This window comes from Orycteropus afer, unplaced genomic scaffold (assembly GCF_000298275.1).
Source record: "Orycteropus afer afer isolate SDZICR_OR568_19922 unplaced genomic scaffold, OryAfe1.0 scaffold00174, whole genome shotgun sequence".
Lineage (NCBI taxonomy): Eukaryota > Metazoa > Chordata > Mammalia > Tubulidentata > Orycteropodidae > Orycteropus > Orycteropus afer.
The window spans coordinates 3,883,171-3,894,916 of record NW_006921761.1 but is presented as its reverse complement, the minus strand read 5'-3'; the positions used below and the strand labels follow the sequence as shown (position 1 = coordinate 3,894,916).

The 11,746-nt window shown below is 48.5% G+C and overlaps 1 protein-coding gene across 1 annotated transcript in view; it reads left to right on the top strand.

Annotated features, from left to right (window-relative positions):
• UNC13B (unc-13 homolog B) overlaps window positions 1-11,746 on the top strand; it is a 184,792-nt gene that overhangs the window by 155,911 nt on the left and 17,135 nt on the right. Inside the window, exons 21-24 of the mRNA XM_007947023.1 lie at window positions 5,911-6,061; window positions 7,581-7,649; window positions 9,019-9,108; window positions 9,426-9,554. Coding sequence (XP_007945214.1) covers window positions 5,911-6,061; window positions 7,581-7,649; window positions 9,019-9,108; window positions 9,426-9,554 — 439 coding nt within the window. The remainder of the gene's footprint in view (window positions 1-5,910; window positions 6,062-7,580; window positions 7,650-9,018; window positions 9,109-9,425; window positions 9,555-11,746) is intronic.

The window sequence follows — 11,746 nt, the reverse complement described above, 5'->3', positions numbered from 1 at the left end:
CAATCTTCATGGAAACAAAGCCCAAACCACACCCACTGCCATGGAGTCCATTCTGACCCACAGCGCCCCTAGAGGACAGAGTGGAACTGCACCACAGGGTCTCCAAGGCTGTCAATCTTCACGGAAACAAAGCCCAAACCACACCCACTGCCATGGAGTCCATTCTGACCCACAGCGCCCCTACAGGACAGAGTGGAACTGCCCACAAGGTCTCCAAGGCTGTCAGTCTTCACGGAAACAAAGCCCAAACCACACCCACTGACATAGAGTCAATTCTGACTCACAGCGCCCCTAGAGAACAGAGTGAAACCGCCCCAGAGGGTTTCCAAGGCTGTCAATGTTCATGGAAGCAAAGCCACTACCATGGAGTTGATCCAACTCACAGTGCCCCTAGAGGACAGAGTGGAACAGCCCCAGAGGGTTTCCAAGATGTCAGTCTTTTTAGGGAAGCAGACTGCCTCGTCTTTCTCCTGCATAGCGGCTGGTGGATTTGATGAATGCCTTAGCTGTTGCCCCACCAGAGCTCTTTTTCATGTCAGGAACGGGGTCCTTAGAGAGGTAACACTTGAACTGAGTTCTGAAATAGAAAAGGAGAGAAGGTATTTCTTGTAGGGCGTGTGCAGAAGTGCTGAGATGCAGCAGAACATAGCATATTCAGAGACTAGCAAGAAGTTCGGCCCAGATGGAGGGAAGAAACATGGCGGACGTAAGGGTAGAGCATGGCCGCCTGCCACTCTTATTCTGTCACTCTCCCAACTCATCAGAACCTGTGACTTCAGCCACTGCCTTGGGGCCAAGGAGCCCGGATCTTTTGCTCCACGTCAGACCTTTCCCTGCGCTGCAGACCCATCCCAGTCCGCTTCCAGGGTGCTCCCACACGCACCCCCGCTCAGCGTGGCCAGGATGCAAATCTCCGCCCTCTCTGCTAATCTGCTCATCATCCTACGTTCCTTGTTTAGTAAATTGACCATTTCTAGCCAGGGCTCCAAACAGATTTAGGAATCAGTCTAAACTTCTCCTCACTTGCTGCCCAGATCCGCAGTCAGCCTCCGATGCCTCTAGCTTGTCTGCTGAAGTAGTTTAATCCACTACTATTGCTGGAACTCAAACTGGGCTGTCTTAGTCTCATCCCTTTCCAACTCTTCTCATCCAGTTTTCCATCAGTGACATTTTTTGAAGACGTACTTAATCCCACTATCCTCATTTTGAAACTTACTCTAGCTTTTAGACCAGGTTTGCTGATCTTATAGAGCCTGGTGAGACCTCTGAGAATATGGCCCTGTTCTGGTTACCTAGTGCCACTCTGACAAGAAATATTACCACAAATGGGATGGCCTTAACAAACAGGAGTTTATTCTTACAATTTGGAGGCTTTAAGTCCAAGTTCAAAGTGCCAGCCTCTAGGGGCTGGATGAAAGCCCCTCAACCTTGGGGTGCAGCTCTGCCTCCTGCTCCCGGCCCACTGGAGCTAGAGGCTTTTCTTCACTCAGACAGCTGTTGGCTGCTGATGATGGGAAGGCCCAAGGTTAACAAGTAAAAAGGCATAGTCCGGATGTTACCAAACCACACGTCAGCCCATTAACTTAAGTCCGTTTTAAGTCCCAGGGTCGGCAGAGCATGGCAGGCTGCTGAGCAACAACATGGCTACATGCAGGGTCCAAGTGTGCCATAGGCTAGAGACCATTCCCAAAGCTTCTCCTTATATACAGGAGGCAGACCACATCCCTAAGGCAGCTACTCAGCTGCTTGTGGTAGATCCCACCATGGAGTTGACTGCCAATCTCATCATGGGGAATAACCATCACCAGCTGCCCAGCCATTCAACCAGGCCCAGCTAAGTTGACACACAAACATAACCAGCACAGACCTCTAGTTACCGTTCAGGTCTGGAATTGAACTCACTCCTGTGGCTTCCAGTTAAACAGTAGACAGGCATATGTGGTGAACATTTTCATCAGGTAGATACACTCCTTAGAATAATCAATCAGGGCAGTATTTGCCCAGGGAAACGGGAAAGAAGGACACAGGGAAGAGGTAACTACAGGGAGGAAGTGAGAAGAAGCTGTTGCATTGTGGGGAATTGCAATCAATGTCATGAGGCAAAAATGTGTGTGAACTGCTGTATGGAAAATGAATTTGCTCTGTAAACTCTCACCCAAATCACAATAGAAATTTCTTTAAAAAGTGTACTGTAGCTTTTAATATAAACTCCTTTTTTTTTTTTAATGTTTTTAAATGTGATTTGGATTAAAGTTTACAGAGCAAATTCATCTTCCGTACAGCAGCTCACATACATGTCTCATGACATTGACTGCAGTCTCCCACAATGCAGCAGCTCCCCTCCTCCTTCCTCCTCATATCACCTCTTCCCTGTGTCCTTCCCTCCCATGCACTCCTGCCCCCTGAGCTGTCTCCCTGTGCACACGCAGCCCTTCTGTTCTCCCATGATTGATCCCTCCAAGGAGTGTATCTACCTAATGTAAATATGTAGCTCATATGCCTGTCTTTTGTTTGCCTGGAAGCCACAGGAGTGGGCTCAGTTCCAGACCTGAAGGGCAGCCAGGGGCCATAGTCTCAGGTTCCACCAGGCTCTGTCAGACCAGCAAACCTGGTCCCTTTTTTTTTTTTTTTTTTTTTTTTTTTTATGATTTTGAGTTTTGTTCCACATTGTTCTCCCTCTCTATCCAGGATCTCCTATATAGATTCCCCTCCGAGTGGTTGACAGTGGTAGCCAGGCACCATCTAGTTCTTCTGGCCTCATAGTCAATATAGGCTGAGGATTGCATGGTGTACCAGTCCCTTGGACTAATTGTTTCCATACATCTTTGGTTTTCTTATTTCTTCTTTGCTCTGGGGGAGAAGAGACCCATCGTTGTATCTAGATAGCCACTTGGAAGCTTTTAAGATTCCAGTTGCTACTCGCCAAAGTAGGATGTGGAACAATGTTTTTGTGTACTATGAGTATAAACTCCTTTCCTTGTTTGTTTCCCTCATCTCATGCTACTCCTTCACCAAACACTCTGCTGGAACTGAGCTGAGGCTTCCGGGTTATGACTGTATTTGAATTGTAGTTTCCCTCTGACCAGGCACTGCTCTGTTAGATTCATTTTTACGACTCCTTTTTTCTCTTTTTTTTGGGGTGGAGGGGTCTTGTTTTATTTAGTTACTTAGTTTGTTTTTCACTTTTTATTGTGATTTGGGTGAAAGTTTACAGAGCAAATCAGTTTTCCATTCAACAGTTGACACACATTTTCTTTCGTGTTGTTGGTTACAGTCCCCTGAGTGTAACATCACTCATCCCACTTTGTCCCTCTGTTTCTTATTTGCCATTCTTGCTTCTTTCCTAACCCTTCCTCCTGCCTTATGAACTTTGTGGGCAAATGTTGCCCTTTTGATCTGAAATGGCTGATTGCTGTAAGGGGTGTGAACCTCCCTTGTGTCAGTTGTTCACTGTGTGTTGTTAAGTGCCATTGAGTCAGCTCTGACTTGTAGTGACTCTTCGTACAACGGAACGAAACCCTGCCCGGTCCTGCCCAGGCTCACGCCCCTTGCTGTACCTGAGTCCGTCGTGGCAGCCACGGTGTCAGTCCGTCTTGTTGAGGGCCTTTCCCTTTTCACTGACGCTCTGCTTCGTGATACTCTTCACCAGGTAATAGTCCCTTCTGACAACATGACCAAAGTAGGTGAGATGAAGTCTGGCCATTCTGGCTTGTGAGGAGCATTCCGGCTATGCTTCTTCCAGGACAGATTTGTTCGTTCTTCTGGCAGTTCATGGTATTTTGAGGAGTCTTTGCAAACACCGCAATTCAAAGGCATCAACTCTTCTTCAGTCTTCCTTATTTATTGTTCAACTTTCACATGGATATGAGGCGATTGAAGATACCATGGCTTGGGTTAGGCTGACCTTAGTCTTTGAAGTGACACCTTTGCTTTTTAACACTTTAAAGAGGCCTTTGTCAGCAGATTCGCCCAGGGTAGTACAATGTCTGATTTCTTGACTGCTGCTTCCGTGGGTGTTGGTTGTGGATCCAAGTAAAATGAAATGCCTGACAACTACAATCTTTTCTCCATTTATCATGATGCTGTTTATTGGTCCAGTTATGAGGATTTTTGTTTTCTTTATATTGAGGTGTAATCCGTACTGCAGACTGTAATCTTTAATCTTCATCAGTAAATACTTCAAGTCATCCTCACTTTCACAAGCAAGGTTGTATTGTCTGCATATTGCAGATTGTTAATGAGTCTTCCTCCAGTCCTGATGCCATGTTCTTCATATAATCCAGTTTCTCAGATGATTTGCTCAGCATACAGACTGAATAAATATGGTGAAAGGACACAGCCATGACACACACCCTTCCTGATTTTAAACCATACAATGTCCCCTTGGTCTGTTTGAATGACGCCTCTTGGTCTATATACAGGTTCCTCATGAGAACAATTAAGTGTTCTGTAATTCCCATTCTTTGCCATATTATCCACAATTTGTGATGATCAACACAGTCAAATGTTTTTGCATAGTCAGTAAAACACAGGTAAACATCTTTCTGGTATTCTTTGCTTTCACCCAAGATACATCTGCCATCAGCAATGATAGCCCTTGTTCCACATCCTCTTCAGAATCCAGCTTGAATTTCTGGAAGTGCCCTGTCAGTGTACTGCTGCAACCATTTTTGAATTCTCTTCAGTAAAATGTTACTTGCACATGATGTTAATGATATTGTTTGAAAATTTCCGCATTCTGTGGGCTCACCTTTCTTTGGAATGGGTACAAATACGGATCTCTTCCAGTCAATTGACCAGGTAGCTGTCTTCCAAATTCCTTGGCGTAGATGAGTGAGTGCCTCCAGCAGGGCGTCTGCTCATTGAAACATCTCAATGAGTATTCCATCCGTCCTGGAGGCTTGTTTTTCACAAATTCCCTCAGTGCAGCTTGGACTTCTTCCTTCAGTATCATCAGTTGTTGATCATCGATCTGTTCTTTTGATACAGTGACTGTGTGTATTCCTTCCTTCTTCTTTTGATGCTTCCTGCATCATTGAATATATTGCCCATTGACTCCTTCAATATTGCAACTTGAGGCCTGAGTTTCTCTTCAGTTCTTTCAGCTTGACCAGTGCCAAGAGTCTTCCCTTTGTAGACCTGTCTATTGTTTGGCTGGAAACTGAGCCACCGAGGGGCCTGCTGCTCTTTGAAGATGCAGCCATTCCTTCTTGGGAAACCTTTGGCTAAAGTCTTCTAACCACTGACCCTTCTGATTAAGGTCATTCACGTGCCTCAGACTTACATACCAGCACTCGGAGCCCTGGTGTAATGGGGCTCAGGCACTCAGCTGCTAACCCACAGGTCAGCGGTCTGAACCAACCAGTGGTTCTCTAAACAAGAAAGATGTGGCAATTTATTTCCATAAAGATTGCAGCCTTGGACAGGGCAGATCTACTTTGTCCTGTGGTTGCTATGAGTTGGCATCAGGTTGATGCCAATGGGTGTTTTGCCAGCACTGGCTTTCTCTGCGAGACTATCAAATCTTTGGGTTCCTAATACTTAGGAGCTCTGGTAGCATAGTGCCTAAGGCACTTGACTGCTAACCAGAAGGCTGGTGGTTCAAACCCACCAGCCACTCCTCGGAAAGAAGGTTGGGCAGTCTACTTCCATAGTGATAACTGCCTCGGCAACCCAAGGAGGGGTCGCTATGAGTCAGGGCCGACTTGACAGCACATAACAACAGTACTTAGTGCAGAGCCTGGCACACAGTAGGCTTTCACTGAATGTACATGTGAATAAATAAATTATGAAGAGCCTCGCATGCCTAGGTGACTGGATGCTTCGTATACATCAGAGAGATCTTTGGATGCCATGGTCTTTGTTGTAAGCCCTACGAGTCTTTGAGGCTGAAACTGCTCTGTTTTTCAGGCACTTTGCATGTCTGTCCTCCAAATACATGTGTCCTGGTGTGCCAGCCGTCATGAGCACCTTACTGGCCAACATCAACGCCTACTACGCCCACACGACCGCGTCCACTAACGTCTCTGCATCCGACCGTTTCGCAGCCTCCAACTTTGGGGTGAGTGGGGTGCCACCCATTTGTCATCAGTAAATCTGGTTTTCTCTGACAGATCCTAGGGCCTTGGAAAGTCCCTGAGGCCATTCCATTCTGGCATTTGGCCTAGTTCCCTTATTCAGGGCTTGCCCTTTCCTGGTGTGAAGGAATCTTGGAAACTGAGTCACTAATCAGAATGCCACCTGCCTTAAGTTCGATATAAACTGGATGAGTATCTCTGATCCAGCACAAGGACTACCTCTTTAGGGGTGAATTGCTGGTACCCCCAGTCCACTGAGTCTCGAAGCCCTGTTTTCTGTACTGACCATTTTGTTGTTGTTAATAGAGTCTTTCTGATGAAGAATTTATGCTGCTGACTAAGCCAGTGTGTTAGACTGGGTTCTCTAGAGAAGCAAAACCAGTAAAGCTTATATAAAGAGAGAAAGAGAAATTTATCTTAGGTAAATGACTCACACACTTGTAGAAGCTGGCAAGTCCAAAGTTGTTGGATCAAACATCAAGCTGGAGGCTTTTCCTGACTCAGGCAGCTGCAGGGGCTGAGGAGCTCAAGATTGGCAAGCAGTCTACTGGCTGTGGACTCCAACAAATGACAAACCAAGATCTCCAGGCCCAGTGGTGGATTGTTCACTCATGGACAGTTGTAGGCAGCACAACAGAATCCCGATTCATAGAAGAATGTCTCTTTCCCCAGGATGTCCATAAATATACTGGAAGCAGGCCATACCCCTAGGGAAACTCCCTTTCAACAGATTGGGTGCTCAAAACATACTCATCTGACCCCATCATGGGAATAACCACATCACAACTGCTTAAACCACACAGAATTGTGGTCCAGGCAAGTTGACACACAGCTCCAACTATCACAGTCAGTCAGATACCTTTTCCATCTGTCTTAATCCATTGTGTATTTACTTGATATCTAATGATATATGACATGGTCAATATGTGAGTCCTAGCAGTGCTGTGCCAGCAGCCTACAGGCACACAGTTCCACATTATGTTTTTCTGTAAGAATCAACTATTGAAATAATATACTATTCATTTTAACATTTAAAAAGTGTAACTCTTCTTCCAAATGGATCAGTATCTCTGCCTCCCATCATCACGGCCAGGCTTTGGCTGTGTAAGTGTCATGAACTACTCCCAGACAGGACACCATGGATTCAGGAACAAGGTGGAGAGTGTGTTGGGCTTTCCTTGATCCAGTTAAGATGTTAGTCCCAAGGGGATGGACATGCCCAGCTCATCTCCTGTTGTTTCTTGTACCGAACTGGCTATTTCCCACCCGGGGCTTGGCTTTCCTCTTGGCAGGATGAGATTTCCCAGTGTGGGAAAGAACTGCTGAGAGAGACGGGGACCCCTGATCCCGTTTCTGCCCACTGTGTGTTCTTCTCTCCACGGGCTCCCCACCCCAGTGCTCCTCCCATCCTTTCGAATCCCCGGAGGTGCTGCTGTTTCTGCTCCTGTCCAGGGAGCTCAGAGATACGTCCCCCTCTCTTCCCTCTTTGTTTCCCACCCTCAGAAAGAGAGATTTGTGAAACTGCTGGACCAGCTGCACAACTCGCTGAGAATCGACCTGTCCACGTACAGGGTAAGAGAAGACGTGGCTGTGGGGCGGGGGTGGGGGCGGCAGACAGCATCTGTCCATCCAGGGACCCCGTAAACCAAGCCAGTCTGGGCTGTAAAGGTGAAGATTGGTTCATGTCCTCACAGCCACATCCAACAGCTGAGGTTCTGTAAATGCCAGGGGCCTGCAGGGTGTGACGGCAGCAGGTAGCCTGCTCCTGCAGGCAGTTCGCTCTCCACCCTCAGCCTCGCATTCCCTGAGGACGCTTTCAGGAGGACTCTCCTGAGGAGAATGTCTCCCGGAGATGCCCTTATAAAAGTTAGGTCCTTAATTACATTTCCTTCTTGTCTCCCCCCTCTCCTCATTTTCCAGAGGAGGTGTGAAAACTGTCTAGTGAGAGAGAGAGTAGCTTGGCTCGGACAGATGTCAAAGGTCATGTCCATTCCTAGCACACAGGGAGGAAATACATATATTAGGAGGATGGGTTCCTGGGAGGGGCAGGATAAGGCAGTGGGCCGTTTCTCAGCCCCTCCTGAGGTGGATCTTCTCAGACCTGCTCAAGTACTTGCTTTAAAGTGTTGTGACTTTTCGGAACAGGCGATATGCCCACATTAAAAAGTAAGTATGAAACCACCTTGCGCTAAAACAGACGTGAAGGTTGATTAGCTGCGCTTCAGTGCCCTCCATCTGCACGAGTAATGGAGAGCCTGACTGTATGTCTCCTGTTGGCATATCAGTGGCTGTTGAACTATTAAAGCCCCATCCCTTGACGTGGAGACGGCTCAGCCATCTCGCTCCAGCGCTCCCTGGCAGCTTCCCCCCAAAGTTCGCGCCAGAGGGAATGACGTGAGGTGTGGCAGGAAGGCCTGCAACCTCGTGGGCAGTTCTGCTCGGAGCTCTGCTCTGCTCTCCGAGGCTGCAGAGCAGAGGAGGGGCTGGGATCCTCTGTACAGAAGGACCAGTCCTGGATCTCAGTCTGGGCTGAGTGTGGTTCCACTTATATTCCCGGATATACAGTTAGAATGTAACTTTTGAAGAACTGACTTTGGGTCTAAGAATCTCCACCCAAGAAAAGTGTGTGTAGGGGTATCTGTGTACATGTGTGCATTTGTGCAAATGCCCACACAATGCATGGGAAGTAGGGTTGGGGGAAGGACGTGTGGCTTTCCGGGCTGGGGAGGGTAGACCTCTCCTTTGGGCGGGGGCTTGTCTCTGTCAGTGGGAAAGAGAGGGAGGCCTGTAGCCTTCTAGCCTTTTCTGTCCCGCTCCACGAGGGAGAATCCCAGTGGGTGGCAGTCCGGGAGGCTTCCGATTTCATTGCTGTGGATGGGATGTGGATGGGAAGGCTTCGTATCTGGCCGCTCCTTTCTTACACTTGCTTGGTCTGCAATAGAATAATTTCCCTGCTGGGAGCCCCGAGCGGCTTCAGGACTTGAAATCCACAGTGGATTTGCTGACCAGCATTACTTTCTTCAGAATGAAGGTAAGGGGTGGGCTGTGTGGGGCGTGACTGGGCAGAATAAGTATCACTGGTAGAGTTTGAGGCTACAGTTGTCAGCACCTCTGAGCTCACATTTTTAGAGACCTGCTTCCTGGGTTAGTTCTGAGAGAACACATAGACCGTGGATCAACAAGGATGGGCTGGATGGTCTGCCCGTCATCTGTCCTGGCAACTTCAACCCAGAGCAAGGCGCAGGGACCCATAGGGAGACGAAGGAATCTGGGGAGCTTTGGAAGAATCCTGGAAGGTCCCACCCGGATGAGCAGGACTGTGCTCATGTTCCTCCTGCTCATTGGCAGGTCCAGGAGCTGCAGAGCCCCCCGAGAGCCAGCCAGGTGGTGAAGGACTGTGTGAAGGCCTGCTTGAACTCCACCTATGAGTACATCTTCAACAACTGCCATGACCTGTACAGCCGCCAGTACCAGCTGGTAAGACGCTGCGGTCGGGGGGGGGGGTGTCAGTGGCTCCTTGGGGCCTTAGCTTTCCTTTGCTGCGGTCATGGTGGGAGGCAGCTCAGGACAAAGCTCTGGCAGTTCTTGGGGGTGAGTGAGTTGTGGAGTGTGGACCATTTCGACCAGGTGATACATTTATGAATAGAGCGGGGCTATTGGACAGGCTCTGACATACATGAGTGGAACAGAAGTGTTCAAGGAAGTTTGACTTTGGTGCTAAAGAAAGTGAAGGTAAATTCTAGCCCAGTTCAGGGGCTGAGTGTGTGAATTCTCACTGCCAGTATTCGCTGTTCCGACTCACTGTGGGCCACAGGTTGCCTCCCTGGAAACCGGTAGCTGCCTTTCTGAGCAACTGGCCCTGGAGCTGACCCTGTCCCTCTGTGAGGCTTAGCTCTTTAGGCTCTTCTAGGCTGGCATCCTAACTCAGCACCTGCCTACTTTGTGCATTTTTCTGGATCCTGCCAACAGTGTTTTTTCTCATTTCAAAGCCAAAGCCTATCATTTCATTGTACTTCCTGTCTCGTGTCTTGATGACTACACATTTGCAGAGCAGATGCCCTTCAGTCCAATGGATATGTCCTGAATGTTCATTCTGGGACAGACCACCTTCCCTGTACTGTAGGATTACAGAGCTGAGGAAGGTGCCATGTGTGCCTTCAGTAAGTTCAGACTGTCATGGGGGGCTAGCTAAGAAGGTAGGTCCCATCACACAGTCTGTTGGAAAGGTCTTGAGAGACTGAAGGGATTCCAGGAAGAAGTCATTCTTGATCAGATACCAGGGACACATGAATACGGCAAGGGGTACTGGAGACAGCCCTTGCAGGGCCGGGAGGATTTGTACAGTGGTGCTAAGAGGACGGCCTGCATTTCGTGGGCCTCGCCCTTGGTGAGCGTTGCTAATGTGTGCGTTAGGTGCATGTGTGCCTGGTTTGCAACGCTCCTGGGAGCACCTTGTCGCTGGGTGCTGTCCTGTCAACTCTGACTCACGGCGACCCCACGGGACAGAAGGGAACCGCCCCACAGGGTGTTCTTGACTGTAATCTCTACAGGAGCAGGTCACCAGGTCTGTCTCCTGCAGTCACTGGGTGGGTTTGAACTGCCAGCCTTTCATTGGCAGCTGAACACTTCACTGTTGGTGCCCCAGGCTCCGTGGCCACTAGGTGAAGGCTGAGGGATGGTTTGTGCTGCCCCCTCTCATTCCCAGATACAGATACCTTCTCTTCAAAGTTTATGAAACCTCCCTCCCCTCAGCTCTGAGGTCCATGGGAGGTTTTCTGGAGGCCTTTGTTTTGCCTGCCACACTCTGTTATCCATGGATTCTCTCTGCTTAGGGGAAGACACTGTTTTCAGCATGGCTATTTCAGCCACGCAAGGGCCTGTCTGAACATCTGGGCTCTATTCCTTACCTTGGGCTAACCCTGTCTTTGAAAGAGGCCTTTAAGGCATTCAGGGTCTTTTCCACAGCCTTTGTGCTCCGTTAACTGCTTCGTCCTCTCTCTCTCGTTTTCTCGTTATTCGTATGTAGACTGGAGTCTATTCTTGGTACAGTTTTTACTCATCTACTGACCTTCAGTCATTGGTTCCTTCCTCCCACTGTTCACTTAGGAGCTTTGGTAGCATAGTGCCTAAAGGCACTTGACTGCTAACCAGGAGGCTGGTGGTTCAAACCCACCAGCCACTCCTCGGAAGGAAGGTTGGGCAATCCTACTTCCGTAGTGATAACTGCCTCGGGAAACCCAAAGGAGGGGACACTAGGAGAAGGGGGCCGACCCGATGGCAAATAACAACAACAACTGTTCACTTAACAGACTAAGCACTAGGGACATGAAGTTGACTTAGACATGGCTCTGCCTTTGTGGAGCACAGGGTTTGGTGGAAGTAAGGGACAAGTTACTACAGTTGTTTTTTTTTTTATTAATTTATTGTTACTATATTTTATTACAGTTGCCTGTTAAGTCTAAACCATAGGTTCACAGAGGGGGCTCTGGGAGCCCAGAGGAGGGCCATCTAAGCAGACCAAGGCTATCAGGGAAAACCTCAGAAGAAAGAAAGTGCAACCTGAAGTTTGGGGAGATTACCTGGGGAGGGAGCAGGAGTGAGGATTGGGGGAGGAGAAGGGCGAGCAGTCCCCTGTAGAGAACCGAATGTGGGCCGCACAGAGTTGTGAG